The sequence below is a fragment of the Zonotrichia leucophrys genome, chromosome 1, assembly GCF_028769735.1.
Source record: "Zonotrichia leucophrys gambelii isolate GWCS_2022_RI chromosome 1, RI_Zleu_2.0, whole genome shotgun sequence".
Classification (NCBI taxonomy): domain Eukaryota; kingdom Metazoa; phylum Chordata; class Aves; order Passeriformes; family Passerellidae; genus Zonotrichia; species Zonotrichia leucophrys.
The window spans coordinates 60,188,830-60,212,263 of record NC_088169.1 but is presented as its reverse complement, the minus strand read 5'-3'; the positions used below and the strand labels follow the sequence as shown (position 1 = coordinate 60,212,263).

The window sequence follows — 23,434 nt, the reverse complement described above, 5'->3', positions numbered from 1 at the left end:
AATATACCATTATCAAGATATTTTAAAGCGTGTTGTTCTCAGTAAGAGTTGAATTTGTGCTTCTATTTCAGAGTTTGCATGTTCATAGGAAGCTTACAGACATTTGGATTTCATTTCAGGATTTATTTGCATACAAAAATATATTATAATGGAGGAAAGCATTAAAGTCTTCAACTATATAAAATTACAAATATATTTGCGTAAAAGCAACTTTAAATTAAAATTCAAGCTATATTTTAAAGCAAAATACAGCTCTAACATTTAAGTTATTCCATCTGCTGCAAAGGAAAAAAAAAACATAAAACACCCAAAAAACCCAAACCCCAAAACCAACGTTCAATGTTGCCAGTTAAATACTTGCAGGAGTTCACAAAGGTTATGTTTAGAGGGCATCTTGAGCAAAGTTATCAGACAAGGGCAGCAGTTCTCGCTGATTGATGTCACTTATCCTTCAGAGGACACCCACATGCAAGCACAATGCTGAAAATTCATTTCACATACCTGAAAATACAGAACAAGAAAGATCACTAAGCTCTCTATTAAATAAGATTGCGTGTTGTTGTCATATCAGACACTTGCCTACGCCCAGCTTGCTGGACTGCCTGACAAGCCAAATTATATCTTTTTTTTAAGTTAACATGAAAGCTGAAATGCTGGTGTGCTAAAAAGACAAGGCAAGTACTGTTCTAACAAGTGCATTAGGCTTGAAAAGGTATCTGCACAAAGTTCTGTGTAACCTCAAGCACATACAGACAACTCCTCAAAAATGTGGTGATAAATACCAGATGGAAGTTGGACTTCTTCCTCATTGTACAAATGAAACTCTGCTGAGATCACTGGAGATTTGTCTAGTTGGGATTAAAAAAAATAAAATCACACCAAAAAAAAAAAAAAAAAAAAAGCACAAAACCACAGAGCAGGTGCTAGTTCCTGCCTTCACCTTTGATGTACTTTGCAAGGGAAAAATAAAACCTTGGCAGCCTTTTTAGAGCTGCAACATGGCTGCGCAAGACAGCAATGCAAATATTTGCTGGTTTGGGATACACAAATCTTCAAAAACTTGGACTTTTTTCAGAAGAGTGGTCAGTTAAATTTCAGTGATAAAGATAGAGTCAGTTCAAGCTCACATCCATGACAGAAGACAGGAAACTAAAAAATGTATTTTAAGTATGAGAAGTGAAACCAGGATTAAGATACAAGCAAGACAGCAGGGAAGCAGGAACCCATAAGGGCAGCTGTCTTGAATTAAGTCCATATCTTCAAGAAATACAGGGAAGGGAAAACACCTAATGAGCACACAAAACTCTCAGTTCATAGTTTGAGAGGGCTTTGTTTATGCTGCTGTTTAGGTCTAGTCCTATAACTTGTTGGTTTGGGCTCTATAGCCTAGTCCCACATAAAAAAAAGCCCAACCTGAAACACAAAATAAATGGTATGATGTCCACAACATAAGAAGCAAAGAAGAGGAACAAGCAAAAGGAATAGGCAGAGTACATGGCTGGCAACAGGCAGCCTGTGTTTTGGTTGTTTTTCTTTAAAAATCATAATGAGCAATTCGTTACTTTAGCTGAAAGATACGATTTCTAGATAGTTGCAGAAAAAGTGATCCAAGTTCCATTCCTGGTAGAAACAAGCACAAATAGGATTTTGACCTTAAGTCAACAGATACAGATATCTGCTCCTTCATTCTCTCATAAAGCAAAGTCTAGAACAAAAAGATTGTTCCTCACCTAAGGACACTCCTCCAGTTACTTAGATTTATAATGAAGAAACAGATCACCAGTTTTTAAACTGAGATTTGAGTATTTAAGAAACTGATGTTCATTTATCCATCCACTGTCAAGGAGAGGTGAATTGCTGCTGACTCAGAGGTGAGACCAGGGGTTCATTGAGTTCAGCCTATGGCACACAGGATAAACTGCACACTTTGAACATTCAGGCAAAGTCTGAATTGAGTCTGTTTTACCTTCTCATCCAGATAATGATCCACAGGACTAGAAGCGACATTATATAAAATATTTCTATTTTTCCCTTCCCTCTCTCTCTATACATTGGCTTTCAGCACTCTTTGTAACAAGTTCCAAGTGAGATGCAAGCAACTAATAAAAACCTACTTACTTGCTAGTGCTCTGTCAAGATCAGCAATGAAGTCCTCCAGCTCTTTTGTGTCCCCAAGCTTTGCTGCAAAACAAGGGTCAACACTGATTAGACAGGACATGTCTCTCTGGCTAGAAGAAACATTAGAAACACACAAGCCTCCAAATTATTTTCAGGGGTAGCAAAGATGTTATAGATCACCATCAGCAAAGTTCAGCAGAGTTGCTACAGTGTCCAAAAGCACTTAGACAACATGGGACACTGAAGTTCTAGCTTTCATAGTTTTCTACTTGACAGAAGCAACACAAAGCAATACTTTATGCAGTCTCCTTAAAAAGAAGGGGCTGCAGTGAAGAATAAAAGATACGTATCAGCTAATCCATGTCTTTGCTACTGTGGCCATCTTCCCTGTTTCATCTCTTCAGATGCTGCATGCATGGCCCTAATCAATCCCTATGAGCTCCCAGCCCTACTCAAATCTCACCCTCTAAAATCATGTCAGTATCACAGGTTTGCTGTGCTGCCAGATCCTTTCATCTTGGTCCATACACTATAAATGTGGAACTATAAATCCACCAAATTTTCCACTCCTGGCAACACCACTGGTTGCATTCAATCTGGTTTTACTGCAAGTTGCTTCCTTATCTCATGTCTGTGGTCTTTTCCAAGCCAGTTTCAACTCTGTCTTGTCATCAGGAAGAGCATCTCGTCCTTAAGTGTAATTCTTCACCAAATATTTCCTGACAGTTCAGCTGACCTCTTTTTTTGCTGCTTCACAGAAACTGTTGCTCATTATTTCTCCCCAGTGTCCCACTAATTGAAAAGAAAGAATTTAACTTGAGGTTTTTTGTGATTGTGGAAGAGATATAAAAGTGGAAGAGATATGAAAGTGTGAAAGGCTATTGAGCATGCGCCTGAGTATAGTGATTGTAACAAAAGCGCCATGTAGTACAAATGTCTGAGTGCTCACTTATTGACACGTCTGCTCCAGAGTTAATCCAAGTTAACCTGAATGAAGCAGTGTCCTGGGAAATCAGCTGCAAGACAGAAGCCTCTTTCAACAGCATGGCTTCAAAGGAGGAAGGAATTGCTAACACATGGTTTGTATAAGCCCTGTGTAACTTCTATATGGATCTGGGCAATTCTCTTAACTTACATGGCAGCATATGGCTTCAGAGGAGTCCCTCCAGCCCTCCATCCAGGCTAAGCATTTTTATAGAGAAATGGGACACTGAAGCCACTCAAGTTGCATCAGTAAAAAAGTAACACAAGTTAATAATTAATCTTTATCAGCCAAAAAACTACAATATTTTTTAGCTCAGTGTTTCAAAACCAAAAGACTTACCAGGCCACCTGCAAAGTGCAGATACAGAAAGCTATAATGCTATTGCCTTTTATAATCAAGACAACAATATTTGGATATGTAGTGTGCTCAACAGTAATCCTTAGTTTTGCTGTCATTAAAAAAAAAAAACCAAAAACAAAAACAAAGAACAAGCCCAAAACCCAACAACAACCCACCAAGAAAAAGAAAGACCAAAATGAAAAAAAAAGTCCATGCAAGCATGTGAATCCTGGCTCCCAGCAAGAAGCTCATATAATTGAGGGGTAGGAAGAAATGCCAACAACTAAAATTGAGATACCTTTACAAGGAGTCACTGAAGGGGATGGCAAGCTTGGAGTAGATGCAGTTGAAGAGTTGAGCTTTTCATCACTGAGACTGAAACTATTTCTGTAGAGGGAATCTGCACCTGTAAAAAATAACATTATAAAGTAAATTTGACACCTTCTGAAGTTTGCAACATAACTGAAACCCAAAATGCAGCCTTTCCTATACAGACTTCAAAGTCTGCAGAACTCAAATTTAAGTCTTCAAAAGCAGAGAAGTGAATAAATAAACCCTTTATTGTGTGAAGGCTACTGCTCCCACTCCTACTGTTAAAGAGAAAGCAGGCCTAGGCTTAATCCTCATCCCCGGTAAGGAAAGTGTCAGCTTCCCCTTCCCCTGAAGTCAGCACCATTTGAAAAATTAAACAGAATTTACAATTATCCCATATCAGCAAAATTATATCTATTAGGACCTGCCTCATTCACAATATTCTGGGAAATTCTCTTACCTAAATTTTTCAAAAGTTACAAAAAAACCCTGAATAGAAAGCTCCAGAACAATGACAACAAGAATAAAGAATATATTTAGGGTTGTCCTTTATCCCCAAAGCAAGTACACCCCTTTCTCCACACATTACTCTGCTGTTTTAGGTATGGCATTTTTAATTCCTTTATTCTGTGACTCTCTGGAGTTCATGAAGCAGTACACTGGTACACTAGATATCCTGCAACCTTATTTTAGGTGAACTTTCAAAGAAAGCCTTATGTGCCCTGGAAAGGCACGGAAAAGGCCCCCAGTACCATTTTGATGTTCTTACGTTCTAGAGGAGGCCTTAAGCTTGAAAAGCATCAAAAAGTATCTTTGAGTACAGGGGTAACTCAAATATTAGTCCTGGCTCCACTGGAAGGGGGCTCTGTCATCCCACTAGAGACTCAAACTGCTGGTCCTGCAGTTTCAAGCCAGGGACCTGAAAACTCTGCTTCTACAAAAGGACACCATGAGATACAAACATGGCCAGGGTCTCCATTTGCTTTGCACATTGCCTGGGACATCAATGCTTGTCTTAATATGTGGGAGGGTGATTGTCACTGCTTGCCATGAGGCAGCAATCCTGCTCCCTGCAGCACACACAGCCCCTGTCCCTGGAGCCACAGCACTGCAGCACCAAGCCCGCTGGAGAGAGCCCATCACACTTCCTTGGATGCCTTCACATTTGCCGTGCCAGGAGAGCACTACTTTAGCTAAGTAAGGGTGTCTGGGGGAATTGGCAAAAGGGGCAGGCCCACAGCTTGCCTTGCCAAGATCTGCACATCTGCACATCTACTGAACATCTGGATGTCTCCAGACAGCAGACACTGAGACCATCCCCTTGCAGACCTGTGCCTCAAGTTCAGCTGTCTCTGGGAAGAACAGCGTGTGTCCCCAGCCACCTCCTCTGGCCAGCTGTCCTGTCCAGCACAAAAGCAGCTTCCACAGGAGCACGCAGGCACAGTGACAAGGCAGACCAGACAACTGCACCTACAAAGCCTCTCAGATCTTCCCTCGGCCATTCAAGCTGATTTATTTATTTGTTCTTTGCCACCTTCCAAGCTCACCTCTGTTATAATACACACAAAAAGACTTGGGAGAAAAGCTTCAACCTGGAATACTTCCCTCTTTCCCATGCATTTTGGCCCACAACTGAGCTGTATTTTCAGTTTCCTCTGCCATCATCTCAGATCCTGTTCTGGCAAACACACGGCCTTCAGCACCACAAAATGTGAGCAATGACATGACTGACATCTCTCACCTGGGGCTATTGCCACCTGCTCAGCCACCACTTGGTAGGTACTTCTTGTTTGTAGAAGTGGGAATAGAGTTTGATGGCTTCTTCAAACTACCTCCTAATTGCAATTCCTTTATCTCCACTCTTAAGTAGTGCTATTCTCTCTGAACTTCAGCAGATCAAAACCAAACTATTGGAACCAACTGGATTCCAACCAATTGGAATTTCAAATGCAAGAAAGACTTCACAAATGCAATGTAGAAATGAGAACATTTTAGGTAGAAAAATGGGGGGAAAAGATAAGCCATTTTAAAAGTAGCTCCTAAAAACAGAAAAAAAAAATTTAAAGTAATCTAAGGGTGAAAGAAATTTGGTAGCGCTCTGCAATGATGTTGCCACCAGGGCTGTACTACACCCCACAAACCCTGTACATTAGCTGACACTTTCTCTCTATTAAAGGTATGGCAAATTTCCTCTGAAATCAGTTTACAGAACAACTGCCTACTGAGGCTACATTTTTTCAGCCAAGATGCAAACCCCAGTGACTAAGAAACACAGAATGGAAAATTCTAGCTGTTCAGGACAAAACCCCAAGTAACTTGTAATAGCTGACACAAACAGTGCTCTAGCCAAGACTGTAATTCACTGAAATTCTGACAGAACAGATCAAAGATAAAACACTTTTCAGCCTATTGATTTAAAAAGAGGAGAACAAGAATTTCCAAATTAATTCATATTTTAAAGGTTTTACGGCTCATTGAATTAATAAAAAATACAGAGAACTATGGTTATAAATCTGAGTATACTTTTAATGTGAACTCTGATTCCAACATCCAGACACCAAATGTAGCAAGGCTGGGTTGACATCAGAAAATCTAATTTCATACTGGCTTCCACAAACAATATGCTGGGAAATATTTACAACTGGACAAAGATAAAATATGACAAAACTGTTGCTTTAAATCTCTGAATGTTTTTCTCCCAGTTTCAAAAGGTGAAATGTTTTCACTTAACAATGTTATCTTCTGATGGGTCGTAATAGTTTCAGGGAAATATCAACATTTATCTTTCTCAAAGCAAAAATATACTTTAGCTACTGACTGTGGCTTTTTCATGCCACCAAGCATCAGAAATTCTAGTGATGTAAGGAGGAATGCACTGACTCCACCAGCAAGGTCACCATAACTGCTGAAAACAATGTAAAAATACTTATGACAAGCAGCACAGAAAAATATCCTCTTTGGCAAAGGGTGGCTGTAGGGCAGAAAGCTCTGGGAAAAGGACACTTCAGTCCTTGCTCTCTACCAGCTGCCAAAGCCAAGATTTGCTCATTCACCTCCAATAATGGCCCTTGGAAGAGTTCCCCTGCCAGACAAATACAACATCCTCTGCAACCCAATAAGCAGGGGCTGATGCCAGGGATCTCATTGCTGCTGTCCTTCCTCACCCAGCTCCCTCTCTCCTACCACAAGTTTGTTATTCATTACCTGTTTTCTACTTTGTACATTGATTCTAGTCCCTGTGCTTTTAAACATAAGTCTTTAAATCTGAGAGTTTTGTCAGTGAGTCAATTTGCATCAGTCAGGCTACCCTGCAAAATTAGGGGGTAGGAATAAATACGGGTGGATTTTACTTTGGCAAAGTAATCTGTAGTTAGTATAACTCTACTGCTCCAGTGTATGGTTAAACCACAAAATAAACCATGGCAACACCATGTAAATATAGAAATGGCCCCATGAAATGAGCAATTGAAAGGCTCTCGGCAGTAATGGACTGAAGGAGGAAAACCTCAAACTTCTCATTTCAAAACAGACAATGGAAAAATTCAGCTGTGTAGCTTCTTTAGTATCATGCTCTTTCTAGTACCATGGCTCAGTTTTGAAGAGCACTCGAGTTGGTAACTTTTACTGCAGTTTTCAGTGGGGAGAGTTTTAGGGGAAAAAGTTAAAGCACATCCATAAGCTTTCAGAGAAAAGCTTCACAAGTCCACTCAAGTGTCTACAAATCATGAATTCATTATGAAACAGTAACTCAGCACTTAATGAGCAGACTGCAAAAATAATTCCTAACAGAACATAGCCTACTTGCTAAAAAATCAGAAAAAAATCTGGAAATTGTAATGTCACCAGCAGAAGTGAGAAATATTCATGATACAAAAAGCCTTTTTCAAAATGTGTATGTTTCAGCCCCAAGGACAGCGTTTATTTTTATCATCATCACAGTTACACTTGGCTGCATTGTTTATTTTTGTGGGAATTTTGCCTAGCTAACAAACATCTGTTCCAATACTGACTAAAAAATGACACCTTTTCTCTATTGACACATCTCAGCATCATTATTTAAAGGATTTCAAATCACACAGCTACACAAAAGTGATCTAGGAAGCCTGAAATCCAGATGCACAAGCACATTTTCTCATTATATACAAAGCTTACCTTCCCACTTCCCTCCATGCTTACCAGCTATGAGGCAGTTCCCAACTCCAGCCCTCCCTTTTACTTGTCTTCCTTTCTAATGAGTAAGAGTAGTGGGTATGCTGAAGTGACAAGAACAGGAAATCTCATGAAAATTGCATTTCTCAGCACACTTTAAAGAAGGCTGTGCACCTGAAACTTCCAATTTTTCTTTCCTTTGAGCATATCAGTAATGTAATAAAAGTTTATTTCTCAGCTCATTTAATAAAAGGGACTTTCTGCAGAAGAGAAAGTGTTCACTTTTTTCATTAGAAGCATTTTATTGTCCTCACCTTTATGTTTGAGACAAGCCATAGGAAGTTCACAGACACAATCTACCTCCTTTTCATGTTACAAGACTGGCATTTGCTGCAGAGACCAAAGGCTCACCTACTTCACATCCTGTTTCTCACAGCAGATGCCTGCAGAGGAGCTCCAGAGGTGCAGCCACACACAGAGAGCTGCAGGATGAGCTCTCCCAAGTTCTCCCAATGCAGGTACCACTCTCTTTCCTGAGACACCAGGGGCATCAGCCCCAGCAGTCCCCAATGGCCCCATCCCTCCTGCTGGGATTTTATCACGTTGTTTTTGAGTATGAGAACTTTTAGTATCAATAATACCTTAAGGCAATATCTTTAACTGTTCATGAAAGAAATAACACCTCATTTCTTTGAAGCGTGCTGATTTAATTTGACTTCCTCATACTGGTGAGGTAGCAGTCACTTTTCTAGTGTCTCTTAGGATTCTCTAGAAGACTGTCTTGTCCCCACCCAAAACATCTCTTTTTTGCCAGACAGTCCCAGAGTATTTATTTGGAAAATATTTTACATCTTAAATTATTTCTGTTGCCTTTTTCTTTGCCTTTTTTATGGTCACATATTACAAGACTGACAATGCAAACAGGTTTTTCAGGGTGAGTGCTGCAGTTCTAACAGGGGCTGATGCCTCATCTCTGGATGGCCTAGGCATTAGCAGGAGCACCTGGAGACATCCACAGCCACATCCATGGAAACACAAGTGCTGGCACTGCACCAGGCACCGAGCATTAAGAGATCCTGCTCAACCCTTGCACTTACTTGACTTTAAAATCATAAAATTAAGAGTTCTAGATGCACTCAGGATTTCTTTCTTGTGTTTGAAAGCCATGAGGCATTGCTCATTTAATTACCACTAAAAAATAACTGCAAAGAACACTGTTGCCTGTATGGGCACAAGAATTGAATTGATGAAATCATCTTGCAATGCTTTTAACAGAGAGGCAGGAAGCTGAACCTGCCTCAAGAAAACATGGAGCTACAAGTGTCAAACATTTCTGAGAGCAAGACACCAGATTATGATGTAGCTTTTCGGTGTAATTGTAACTTTGGCCCAAGAAACACTAAAGCACTTTCCTTCTCAACCTCTCAAAGTCCAACTTCCATTCATTATCCTAAGTCTAAACTTGGAAGGCTGTCCTGACACTGCCATAAACTGTACAGGCACTGACTGGGCATGCATTTTACACAGACTAGCTGCGCTCTTCTTTGCAAGCTTATTCTGACACAAGAAGACAATGCTATCTGTGAGTTCATTAACACAGCTGCAGCTACACGAGAGCCTTCTGCCAGCACAGCACTCTCTAGCACAAATCCTCCTTTATCACAGCCCAGATATGCTGTGAATAGCAGACAGTCACAAAGTATTCCTCAGCTTAGAAGCTCCACCAAGATTAATAACCTACAGAACAAAGCTGCTGGGCTCCAGTTTGTTTGGATACATCAACTTGAAACATAACTGGCACTCACAGTCCAGAAGCTCTGGAATTCTGGAGTAACTCAGCAGTTCATCATGATTCCAGCTCTGGCCCACTCAGCTGTGGTGGTTAATGTAATACTCGTGGGCAGAGATCATCACACACAGCTGCATTCGGAGCCTCTCTGTTACTGCAGGGTCTAGAGTCCGCTCTGCTGCGCAAAGGCTTAGACAGAGCCAAGCTAGACCTGTCCAAAGAGCATTTGGTCAAATGACAGGACAAGATGTGGGAGAACAAAGTACTGATAGCACCCATTTTTCATACAGTCTTCAAAATCCTACTTTTTCTCAAGAGCCGAAAATGTGTAATATAAGAATTTAAGGTAGTATTTTTGGAGCTAGATCCCTTGGGAGATTTTAAGGATAAGAGAATATTTTCAGGATTAACTGCATTAACAGAGATCTTCTGTTCTGGGGCAGAAACCCCAGGAGAGGAAAGGCTTCCCTGCCCCAACTAAAGAATACTGTTCAAGTACAACCACTTGACATCTGTTAGTAGCTTCTCATGGAACTGAATTTAAGGCTGATTCAGGGGCACTGAAACAAACAGTTGCAATAGTTTAGAATGTTTCCTTCCCTTACAGTTCCATCCCTGAGTGGAAAGATATCACTGCAGGAGTGGCCAAAAGATACATATCTTCAGCCACACCACATCAGTTAGGAGGATTAGATCAAAGAGCAAACAACAGGTAGCAATAAAACACAATAGTCTGAACTGTTCTATACACACATGAAAAAGTGTGCTTGAAATAGTCTTGGCACTGGATAACAAGATTTTTACAAAGATGTGAAGGATCTTCATTAACAAGATGATAAAACTACCTGCAGACAATATGGTTTTTAAAGACTCACGTTATCAGAACTTACTCTTTCAGCCCAGTCACCCCTTGATTCTGCAGTGGTATTTTAACCTAACCCTTATCACAGTAAGGGCAAGGACATGAATTCTGCACTATACTGGCTAACACTAATTACAGAAATCAAAGGGAAAATAAACTCAAGAAATACTTGAGTTTGAACTGAAAGAACCTGGGTAAGTAGGCAACTCCCTGCATTTAGTCTTAAAATAGATGTAGGGTGTGTAGCTGGATTACATCAGACACTAGAGCCTGTTTTATAAAAGGAGCTCTTCATAAACCCACAATTCCTCTCCAATCCTACCATAACTTCAGAATAAAAAGTTGACTGCACTGAATGACTCCTTTAGGAAAAAGTGTTTTACCAGGCCTTTCCTGAGCAGAGCTGGCTGGTTTTGTTTCTTCTTCCTTAAACATATCCTCATAAACTCTGGTGCACCCTCCTGGTTCCCCACATGCCAGTGTCCAGAAGGAAATTATTCCAACCTCTCCAGAGCCACCTTTCACACCATGTATCACTAAGGCATGGGACAGGAATTGAAAGCTGGACAAGTTCCTCATACAAGATCTTTGAGGAGTTCATATGGAGCCATCAAACCCTGTCTATCCTACTAACTCCACTACTGTCTTCAGCCTAAATCCATGTGGATTTGCCTCACAGATTTTTATTTTCCAGATCTTCCTGACAATCTGATCTGCCTGTTTACATGAGCATGCAGTTTTCTCACCAGGCCTTCTGCCCTGCCGGAGAGCACTGCCATCTTCCTCCAAATATCCTTCTTGTCAATTCTAGCAGAGCAATTTTAAGCAGTTTTCCATTTTTAAGTTTTTTGAACCATAGCAGATAGCTATCTGTAGTTAGCTTTTCTCCGTACAAGAAGTTCTAGATACAGGGTTGGGGTTTTTATAACTCCCAACAGTAAATTATTTCACTCTATCATTACAAGTGTCTCAATTGTGAGACAAAATAAGTGTATGTGAGAGGTTAACATATCACAACAAAGACTGCACAAGAAATATAAGCACTAGGGCAGCCAGTTTGACTCAGTAAAGGCAGATTTCACCTTACGCACCCTTGGCCATACAAAAGAAAAATGTTCTGTCTAAATTGGGCACACAGTTCAAAATCCTCCTTGGAGGCAGAGAGATTCTAAAGAGTTTGACGCTCACTACATTATGAAACAGAAAAATAGCATCTTGATCCATGTATTTCCATAGGAAAACCCAAAGGTAGTGCTAGGTAAGGTATCCAAGTTCAGGGCAGGTAAAACAATACCTGTCAACAAAATGAATTCCATCCATGGTGATGAAATAAAGGGCTCTGATAATCTGGAGACTCTCTGCTCTCACAGCTCAAGTACTAGCGAGATAGCATTAGTGTTTAAGCACTAAATCAACAGAATGGCACCTTGAGTCCATGACTGATAAAGAGGCAGAACAGAAATTAGAGGAGTAGTCTTATTATAAATAGCTGCAAAACAAGTAAATTTCATCAAGCTTCCCATATAGTTAGGAACTTAGCAAAAAAAAAAAAAAAAAAAAAACAAAAACAGAAAAACCAAACAAACAAAAAAATACCCACAGAAAACAAAAAAACAAAAAAAAAAAAAAAAACAACACCCAAAAAACCAGCACAAAACCCAAATCAACAAAACTGGTTATATTTTGCATTTAGCAGGACTTATTTCTGAGAAAGTTACCTACTGTTCTCAAAGAAAACAGCAGCTTCCAGCCTCACTATCTGGAAGAGGAAAGATGTTTTCTCTCCCTGATTAGTAAAGCAGGGTTGAACTTTTTTCCATGTTAACCAGAAAAAGTTTAATTCCAATTCTACATTTTCTTGCTCCAAGTAGCTTTCTTCCCTTCCTGTTCCATGTTCTGCACACACCATTCCCACACATCTAGTGTACTTGGGCACAAGGTAGCTTAAAACACTGTCGCCCATCCAGGTGGGTGGACGGATGGATAGCCATTCTTAGAGAGGTAAACCTGGGTGAGTTTCCAGCGGCTGTGGGAAGCACATTTTGGCTCGCTCTGTGCAGATGATGCTGGTTACCGAACACAGCGGGCAGCCCCTGCGAGCCCCAGGGACATCGCTCACTGCAGCTGTCGCCGGGACGCGCCGGTGTCCCGCAGCCCGACCTTCTCCCATAGAGAGCTCCTCAGGCTCCGCTCCGTCCCAGAGCAGCGATAAAACCAGCGGGGCCAGGCTGTGCATCCCTGCGCGTCCAGCCCAGAACGGGACCGAGAAGGAGCTGCTTTCATAGAAACAGCCGCGTCCCTGGCCCGCTCAGAGAGGGCGACCCGCTGGTTTAGCACCCGCTCTGGAGCGTCGCTTCCCGGCCGCCCCCAGGCCCGGGTCCGGCACAGCCGGCACGGACGGACCGACGGACACTCACTCTCGGAGTCGCTGAGGCCGCTGCCGTCGCTGACGCTGGCGCTGCTCCGCCGCTTCATGCGCTCCAGGTGCTCGCCGTAGAAGAAGCGGCGCCGGCCGGCGGGGCAGGAGAACTCAGCCAGCACCGCGTCGAACTCGCCCAGCGCCTCCGCCAGGTCCCCGCCGTCCTCCCCCGGCCCTGCCGGGCAGTGACAGCGGCGTCAGCATCGGACCTGCCCTGCCCGACCCGCCCGCGCCCCCACCCCGGCGGAGGGAAAGGAGAGAAGGGGCAGAAGGAAAGAAAGGTTTCCCACCTGGCCCCGCCGGGCACTGGGCTGCCGGAGGCTTCATGGCTGCGGCGGCGGGCGGAGATGCCCCAGCGCCGCTGCCGCCTCCCGCCGCCAGCGTGAGCGCCCAGCGCCGCCGCTGCTGCCCCGCTTATAGCGCGGCGGGGCGGGCCGGGCCGGGCAGGGCGGGGCGGCGGCGGGGGCGGCCCCGGGCGGCGCAGGTGAACCCGGCCGGCTGTCCCGGAGCCGCCGCCAGTGGGAAGTGTCACCCGTGGCCGCCCGGCCCCCAGTGGGAGCGCGGCTCCCTCGGGAGGATCGCGCCGCGCCAAGCCCGGCCCCGGCCGTGGGCTGCGGAGGGAGCGAACAGCGAGAGCCAGAGCGGCTGCAAGGACGGACTGCCACGGGAACGCAGGACTGGGCCAGCCTTACCCAGCCCCGGGACTGCCAGCAGGACACGGCACACGGCAGGACGGGGAGGCAGCAGCTCGCTTGCACTGAGTCCGTGGCTTTGCTGCTCGAACGCCCCCGGGATGCCCTTCCTTCCCCATCCCCATGGCACTGGGCCGGCATCTGCCCGTGGTTATTGCCCTGCTCCGCACATCGGTGAGCTGCGGGCACGGCCGTGGCGGCAGCTGGGCCGGTTAATTCCAGAGGATGAGCCGAGGAGAAGAGCAGGTGGCAGGGGACATGCAGGGAATGCTCAGGCAGAGGGGGTCACAGCCCAGGTGCATCAGGCAGGGCGTTATCCATGGAGTGCTTTCCTGATTCTTGTCCTGAAGTCAGGTAAACCTGATGTTTACACATGCCATAGCTACATTGCTCTTGTGCTGTCTCTTGAGTGTTTTAAATGTAAGCTGAGCAGCTAAAATACCAGTTTTGCTAAATACTCATTGGGGAAGCCTCTGCCATGTTTAGTTATGGCCAGAAATACTGAAAACAGACATCAGATGCTATTCCACGAGAATGCGTCAGGAGTTATGGTTATGTTTGTGTGCTGATGAAAATATTTAGAATTAAAAGAGTCAGGGAGAGGTAAGAAAAAACATCTCAAACTTTTTGACATTTTTAGACATGCTGCCATTGCTCCTGCAAGATACAAAGTTAGAAAAACAATGTTCTAGACAATAAAATAGATTTGTCCACCTCTCCTTACCGTCTGATATGGAGGCATTTATTTATTTTTGCAGTGAATCAAAAGAAGTTCTCATGACGAAGTTCAATTGTTGTTTATTCTGTGGCTTCCTCCTCTCTGTGGTCTTCCTCTGTTTTTCTTTCTGCTAATAAAAGTGTCTACAAACAATCCTTTTTAAAGACCACAGTGACATGGAGGGAAAGCAAGGTTAAAAAGTAGGGGACAAGGAGATACGAGGGCATGACGTCAATGCACGAGCAGGACAAGAGACAATGGATGCAAGGCAGAAGGGGAACTGTCGAGGACGTGACCAGGCACAGCTCACAGCCCCAAAAGACAAGGACCTGGCCCTGCAGCTGATGTCAAATCTCTTTTGCTCAATCACATATGATCAACCTGTCCCACACATCCCCACCGAGCACTGGTGCTTGGTCTGTAGCACAACCTTGTTTAGGGGCAAAAGGTGCTTGAGGTTAGACTTGAATCTCTCCATTTGCTGAGGAATACAGGCAAAACAACCAAGGGCTGAAAGTCCTCCTGTGCCCTTCCTGTTGTTTCTCATAAAGATGGTCAAGCAATCTCACTGCCTTTTGGGACAGGGTCTGAGGTCATGTCACAAAGAAAGAGCACAAAGGGGGATGAAGCTGTAGGAGAACCCTGCACTGCCTGGGGCCTGCCAGAAAAGGGGAATGACCTGCCTCCTTCTCCCTTCTTGTGCTCCTGGCCTAGACCTTCTGCATGTCTTTTAAGCAGGTTTTTCTCATCTGCTGCTGAGCCAATTCAACACTTTAGAACAGCAGAAAACTAATTCAGGAAGAAAGTGAGTAATTTTCTGTTGAACTGAGTTGAATGGGTATAGATAGGTAGGGGAAAAAAACAACTGCCTACGTGTAGTGATATAAGAATTTATCCCTGGCATTCTCTTTAAGTTATTATCTTACACTCACATTGATCATTTTCAGAATAATTTCTAGGCATGGTGAAGAAATTATTCTATAAACTTCCCTTCTTTGCAGCCATGTGTTTGGGAAATCTTTTTTCCTTAAGACAACCTGGGCTTAAAACTACTTAGTTGTGTTTACTGCTTCACAGACTAATCTCTTAACATTTCTTTCAGTAAATACTCATGTGTTCTCCTAAGCAGCCTAGATTCTGCTGAATGCAACCGAGACAGCTGGTGAATTTCAGTTTTCCACATAAACCATTAGCTTATACAAGAAGAAACAAAGATTCATTTTTATGCTTATTGGTTCTATGTCATGGACCATGTAGCCATGCGCATCCATAAATATTCTTGAAAGGCCCCAGCATGCTCCAGCTGAACTGGCTGCACTTTTGGCACAGATGCCAACAGGAGCAGCCCACATCTGGCAAAAGGAAAAAGTCACTTTTAAGTGCAGTGCCCTGAAACTCTGCAGGCTGACACGCCTGGCTGCTTGTGCTTATGGGGAGAAACATCCAACACAACTCCTAATGTAAACCTCAGCTACTGAATCCCTCTCATTTTCTAGGCAGCCATCCAAGCTGTATTTAAAGTGAATTTCTTCTTGCCCATTCGACACAGTGTCTCCAGATCCTCCTCAGCTGGTGACGCGATGTTTACAGTGGTTTCCTACTGCATTTTTGACCTCACAAACTTGTGAGCCACACAGCTATTTAAATCAACAGATCCTGCCTGGAAACACGCTCCAGGGAAAGGCTTTTAAAACAGGCACTTTGATATAGTCAAGCTGCAAGGCCCATGAAGCACTAGTTTTCTGAACAAAGCATGGGATAATTTGGGACACAACACATTGTGTTGCTGCACCGGAGAGACTCCTAAGAATGGGTTTAAAAAGGCATTGATGCTGTAGGTTGAATAATCTAGCTTCCAAAGCATGGCCCAGAGATGCTCACAGATCCATGAACAACTTCTGAGGCATTCATATAAAACAGAAAAATAAAACCCCAAAACAGAATGAAACTGGTTACAATTGGAAACCGGTTACAATTCACAGTACAGGTGCAGCACCATATGCACATACACAGAAACTGGAACTGCAGAGGAGAGAATTTGCAAATCTGAAGTGGCTGAAAAGTTTTTGTCTAATGAATCATTTCTTTTCACCTTTTCAAAGATCAAGAATAACCCAAAATATCAATTTTGTTGAGTAATACCATATTCCCACAGTTAAAAACAAATGTGTTGTGAAACCTACACCTGTCTTCTCATTGGTACTGATACTAGACAAAAGGCAGAGTGCCAGATCCCTGCCCATGGAAGCACCCTGGAGTTTTGAATATTTAATTTCCACAAGTCTTTTAATATTTATTAGTCTGTGAAAATAACAATTCTTTACATAAGTAACAATTCCAACTTGTTAAAGTAGATAATTTAAAACCTGTGAATGACAAACAACAGCCGATCATTGCCAAACTTCTAGCTGAAGGAAGCAAGGGAACCCAGAATGAACACAGCTGTCAAACAGAAAAACGAAAACTGCCAGAGGATGAAAAAGCACAGGTGCCAGCCAGACTGACACACAGGGAAACCCAACTCCTTGGGCTGCAGAGCAGGAATAGATCTAACATCACCAGCATAACCTGTCTCCCTGTGCAGCACATCACAGCCCTGCCCTCAGGATGCTCATTTAAAGGAGGCAGTGGTTGACATTCCAGCCTATTTTATCCTTCACGCTGCAAGTGGAATTGCCTATGTGAGTTAATTGCTAAACTTACTCTGTAATGAGGAGTGCTGCCTGATTAAACCTTGTCAGAGACATGAGCCATGCATTTTACATGGGCTGCCTAACTACCATCCAAGGTGTTTTGCTGCTTTGGCTGCCAGCTGGGCTAAATAAAAGCCTGTGACCTGTAGCCCAATCCACACCACCAGTGGGAAGAGTGAGTGATCCACAGCAATATATTAATCTTGAAAGATTGTTAAATAAAAAATCTTTTGCCAGAGGTATTTCACAGGAGAGAAATACCTTACTTTACTTTACTTCCTCTTCTCCAAAAATGTTCTGTAGACCTTGAACTGGAACCTGGAGTTTTGACAGACTGATGCATTTCCTTTGGGTTTTCTCTCTGCCCTTGACTGATGCACAGTGGATGCAAACTCACGGACCTGCTCACAGCCATTCACAGCTGTGGCCTTGTGAGCAAACCATACACCTTCCTGCTGAATTCTGCCAAAACCTAAGCTCACTCTCTCTGGCCTACTATCCTTCTAAATTTTCTGCTTGTCAAATTAACCTCCTGAATGTGAACAAAATACAGTCTGTGTCTGTCTGTCAGTAACTAGAGGCAGAATTTCTTGGAGTTTTGAATGGATAGCTTTAAATAAGTTAATGATGCTAAAGCATATTTATGGCAGTTGGGATTTAATCACTATTGTTGTAGTTGGATTAAAAGTAATTTAAACTGATAAAGTAGATTTGTAACCTATATTGACATCACTGGCATATAGAGTTGAATTTTCACCTGCTGTCCACAGTAAAGAGAGATGAAAAAACCACTCAAGACTTTCAGTGTTCTGGGTCAAGGGACTTTGGCTGAGCACTGCATGGGACAGGGAGAGAAGTTCAGGTAAGGAGAGGGATGGTAGTAAGTAAATAAGACATAAAGAAGTTTGTAGCCTTTTTCCTGCTGTGCAAAGGAGCCACCAGACAATAAGCACAGAGAAGTGGACAAAAAGCCAAGAAAATGTAAGCAAAGAGACCACGGCAGTAAGCCAGGAGGGAGAGAGATCCTGGCATCTGGAGTGCTGTGTGGCAATTAGAGGTGAAGAAATTGCCTCCATTCTGGCTCTGTTTTCAGGAAAACAAGGCTGTGCACATATCCTTTGCAAGAGGAATGTTGCATACAAGGCTGAGTGGAGGAAAGGGTTTGTTCTTCTTCCTTTAAGTCCTCTCTCATCCAAAAGGGCCCAGTAGCAGTAAATATCCATTTTACAGGGTAATGTGGGGGAAAAGTAAAGGGAAAAGCATACTTATGAATGCTAGGTAAGAAATTTATTTCCTGTGTTAAGTTGTGGGCTCAAGCTCAGGGTAAGCCACTTTCTCTACCTCTACCTGATGTTGCTGCCATCATACCCATACATAAGGATCAGGAACAGGAGACACTGAATTCTTTACTTTTCTGCCAGTTTCGCTTCAAAACCTTTTATGACTACCACTCCATCAAGAAATTTGTATGGTTTCAATTAGAAATGAAAAACAGTTTTTGTTTTCCACCTAGTTTGGCTTTGAATTGTTGATAAATTAAGGAGTTAAGATCGCTGGGTATTGTGCTACTTCAGAAAAAAATGGCAATTTTGTCCAAGGGAGAAGGAATATTCACTCAACAGTGAGTGATTACATACAAGGAAAAAAAAAGGGAATTCAAGGCTTGAGAGGTTTGTATTTTATGAAAAATATCTGACACACAAACCACATTGAAAGCAGATTTAAAGCCTTGTGAAGCAAAACATATCAGGGAAGTCTTGTATATTAAAACAATAAGACATCTCTCCTAATTTGTCTCCTCCATTAGGAAAATAAAAGGTAGCAAATTATTCTGGTAGATATATTTCACATCAGTGCTATTTGCTGTGACTAAAAATCACACATTTTGTATTTTTTCTGTTGTATTTCACACACTCATGCACACAGAGCCTGCTTGTCTCTGACATTTGTTACTTCCTATACAACACTGTTTGTGGACTCTGTTTCCCAAGCCTTAAATCTTGCCAGGAAATAGAGATTCTAAATAGAGGCAATTAATAACTACAATGATAATAAAAAATACTTGTGGCCAAAATACCTAGTCAAAAAGATACTGATCACATCTAAAGGTATAAAAACACTTCTTGCCAAAGAATTCAAATTAGATTTTCCTGGGAACACTGAATACCCTCTGGGTTTTGTGGTGGTTTTTTGGTTTGTTTTTAAAAATGTACATGGGTTTCCATTTTGTTGTTTCCACTTGTCCTTGTGTTATTAAACCAATATTTTGAGTTTTCCATTTGAGTTTCCTTGAGATTGATCTATTGCACCAATCTCAAGGAAACCTATATAGCCACAAGAACAGGGGAAGTTAGAAATGGCAGGGGGTGCTGGGCGCTGTTTCCATCCATCCCGCTGAAGCAAGCTACCAAAACAGGCTGAAAAAACCAAGACTTACTCTCCCTCCCACGCTGTGTTGGCTGAAAGGCAGTAGGAGGCAAAGGGAGCGGCCAAGACTGCTTGTTTGCTGAAGGCAGGTGGCTGCAGAGGTTAAACGGGAGAGCAGCTCTTCGGTTATTTGTGTTGCAGTAGTGGCAGTCATAGTCCAGGAGCCCATTGAGCCAGTCACCATACAAATGTGGAACAAAAGCAGCAATCTTTGAGCTTTGGTTAGCCAGTATTTCATGCCCCTTTAAGGGATGGGGATTTGCATGTTTATGGTTGGGAAATAACAATGTCTGAGTCCATTGGAGCCTCTCCTGATACCAGTGCACAGGGGACTGTGTAGATGGGAAGAAAAGAATGAGTGTTACAGCCAGTGACCATGTACTGCATCCAGCCCTTTCCTCTGAGCGAGGCAACTGCACTTCATTTCAGGAATAATTATTGAGCCCTGGGTATTTTCCCCATTTTTCTCAGCTTCAAATAATTTTGTGACAAGCCATAGTAGAATCCTGTTTTCGTCAGAAATGGAAGTTAAGTAAACCATGCTCTAATTCCCCTAGCCAGAGGGAGGATCTGTGATAGCAACTTCTTCCATATGCCCATTTTCTATTTTCAACTCTTATTTCATAAATAACAGGCTTTCAGAATTGCTCACTCCATACTGCCCAGCTCTACTAGCTGCACATCTACGTCAGAGGACTTGCATCCAAAACTAGAGCTCAGAGCATTTACACAAGAGGGAAGCAGTTAAAAAAAATAAAAGAACATGGAACACCACTGCAAAGCAGAGGCTTTGCCACTGTAGACACTTAAAAACCACAGCTCTGCATATCCAGATTTGTCCTGCCAGGGCACTGAGAAACATTTGTATTGCGCCACTGTATCCAGGGCTGCTTGGGCTTTCTGAAAGCAAATTCAAGGGGCACACACCTACTCAACACTTAGCAGAGTGCCATGCTTGGCACTTGACACAGATGTGAGTTTCCCATTATCAGAGCAAGATTACAAGCCCTCAGTGAATAGGAGGAGACAACAGAGGAAAAGAGGTGGTCACCAGAGACAGAAGTACCAATGTGTTTTGGAGGGCTTCTGTCAACATGGTCAGTGCTCATGAGAGGGTGGCTAATAATCGAGAGCCAAATGCAGTGACAACTTTCTGCTGATCAGTTATTTATTGCTGCCAGTTCCACAATGTCCCTGCCCCCCAGGCTGGCTCCTCTGAGATGGCCAGGATTGTGAGAGGTTATCTGTGAAACATGGTAGGGAGAGCCAGGCATGGGTCATAGGAAACACAGAAACATCACAATTTCTTCTAGAAAAACCCTACTTCCTAAGATGGAAGGTGATTGAGAGGAATTTGTACCTTCCTTGAATGGAAGGCCATGTAAAAAACAGCCTGCCACACCTATGTGTGGGCTGCTCATCAAATCCTTGATTAGCCATTGCTGTCTTTTCATTGTCTATCCATCTGTAATCAGTAGACAACAAACCCACATTTGCCAGGTAAGGTTCATGCTAAGCTGTTGGCCTGAATCTGTTCACAGAAGCAAACAGCAAGTGCCAGAGCCTGAAATGGAGAGGGAGACTGAAGAAATACAGTGATGAGAACATAAAAAGCTTTTAGCAACATATTGTCAGATAAGCTCAGGAAATCACACGGATATACATCTTTCAGCACAATTTGTTACAGTCGAGGTGGCACTTCAGAAGGAAAAAGGAAATCAGCCTTGCAGATCTTAATTTAGAGATTGAGATCTGCAATTTTCAGATCTCGGCAATAATTTAGATGTCTGGCATCCTGAGGTGTCCATAGCTTTGCACCGGATATAGGGGTGTCCCTATATACCTCAGAGCTGTCCAGCCTTCTGGATTTTTATGAATTCATTGCCTGTTAAACCAGAAAGACTTCAGAGAAGGTGTAAGCTGCCAAAGAGAAGATGGGCTACACCTGTTGCTATCACTACAGGGCTGTTGATTTTCATTACCTGTCCCCTGGAGAATCACCTTTTGGCTCCTTCAGTGCTCACAAATGACACAGCTGAGTGCCGTGGTCCTGAGCAGTGCAGGAGCACCAAGGGACTGCTGGCATTCCTCTGCCACTTTGGGGATGGATGCTCTGCAATGTCTGATCTAATCACCAGTGCACAGCTCACCATCTGCAGCAGCCCTCCAATCCCTGAGCAAAAAAATCATGCTCTCTCTTATGGATCCCAAACCCAAAACAATTTATGCATGGCAAATCTAACAGCTTCATCCCAGTGGTTTGAATTTCCCTGGACAGGTATTTAGACATGCAGGGAACATGTTACTAATAGAAAAGTTCCTCCAACTTCAGGAACTCTCAGAGCTCATTTGAAATACAATCAAACGCATGGAATAGCTAACATTTTATTAAATCTCTCCAGTGGCAGTTAACAGACTCCTTTGGTGCTTGATGCCTTTTGTGGATTCCTGGATGTCTTTTGCACTACTGTCTACAGAGCCTGGCCTCAGGCAGGTATAATTTGCTTGCATTTACAAAGAGGCTTTATGACAGTTGACTACACAGCCCAAACTAGGGGTTTACTACACCCCCTCAAACTAGGGGTCCTCTGTGCTAGGCACTGTATGGGGAAGAGGAAAACAGTTCCTGCTCTGGTCCTTGCTTCCTCCCTTCTGTGTTGCTTTAAATATGAGCATTTATCATATTTGCAGATCATATCATATGCTTGACCTCTTCCTAGATGCTGCAGAAATGTGAGAAACCACCCTTTTCACTTTAAATCAGTCCTAAAACTACCATGTGTTAGTTCTTCCTCCTTACTGCATTCGTAAAATACATCTAGGAACCTCTCAAAACCTGAGCCTCCTCCTAAGTGCTAACAGCACGTTCTCAAATACTTTGTCTAGACTTGAAATATGTTCAAGCAGCAAGGTCCAAGTGGGGAACAGACAACATGTTTAGTTCATGATAAATTAACTGGAATGAAGGCTAATTTTCAAGGCTGACACATTCTGTCTCTCTTCGACAGCCTGAAGGCAGGAATGGAGTTGAGTGAAACTTTTTGCACAGGACATGGGATTTCCCAAAAAAGCCGATCTGATCATCTGTGGGCTCAAACATATTTTCCCAAAATGTCTTCTCCAGTGCTTTGAAGTAAGTCTAACCAACTGCCCTCTCAACTTGAGATCCCCACATCAGTGCCTACAGACAGCTAGGTTATACAAACACAAGTCTAATTCCGATTTTGAAGCACATACAGAACAATGACCTCTCTCTAATACCTGAAAGGAGGAAAAATATAAGCATTTTCCCACACTCAGTACAAAACAACACCTACAAGACTTCAGCGTTTTGTTACTATGAAAATATTCTGGATGCAAGGCTTCCCTCTAGTGGAAAATCCACAAGCTTTTCATTAGGAGCCACAGTTAAAGCTTGGAAAAACAAATGCCATAAGTACATATAATGTTGCTGCTGAAACAGCAAGTGGCAAGTGCATTCACACATGCCAACACGATTATGTTTCAACCTTCTGTGTCACACTTAATGCTTGACCTCCTCTTACATGCTGCAGCTGCAGAGATGTGAGACACTGCCCCTTTCACCTTAACTGCCAGTTCAGGACCAAATGTTGGGTATCTGTACACGTATCAGGTCAGGGTTTTCCATTAGGGCCTGGGTTTTGGAACAAGCTTATTTTCTATGATGAGAAGTTGTCAGCCTTGGGGTATGCCGGCCTGCAGGAGCAGGAGAAGGAAAGCAGTATTGTGTGAGATGGCAGGACCCAGTGTGAGGTTAGATTAGATGCTGAGTCAATGAGTTCTCTTGACATTCATGCTGTTAACACAATTATTCAGTTGGTGAAGGGATCAGCAGTAGGAATTTTAGAAAAGCCACTACAAACCAGCTCAAAACAAAAGGTTTTCAAAGATCCAGAAAACAAGACAGTTG

General features: G+C 42.9%; 1 protein-coding gene across 1 annotated transcript; it reads right to left on the bottom strand.

The window, feature by feature from the left end:
* Positions 1-324: 324 nt before the first annotated feature.
* RGCC (regulator of cell cycle) lies at positions 325-13,439 on the bottom strand. Its single transcript, XM_064714179.1, has 5 exons — positions 13,264-13,439; positions 12,972-13,148; positions 3,741-3,848; positions 2,119-2,181; positions 325-501 (listed from the first exon to the last, which is right to left on the bottom strand). The coding sequence occupies exons 1-5, from the start codon at positions 13,298-13,300 to the stop codon at positions 494-496; spliced, it is 393 nt and encodes a 130-aa protein (XP_064570249.1). The 5' UTR covers positions 13,301-13,439; the 3' UTR covers positions 325-493.
* Between the last annotated feature and the right edge of the window lie 9,995 nt (positions 13,440-23,434).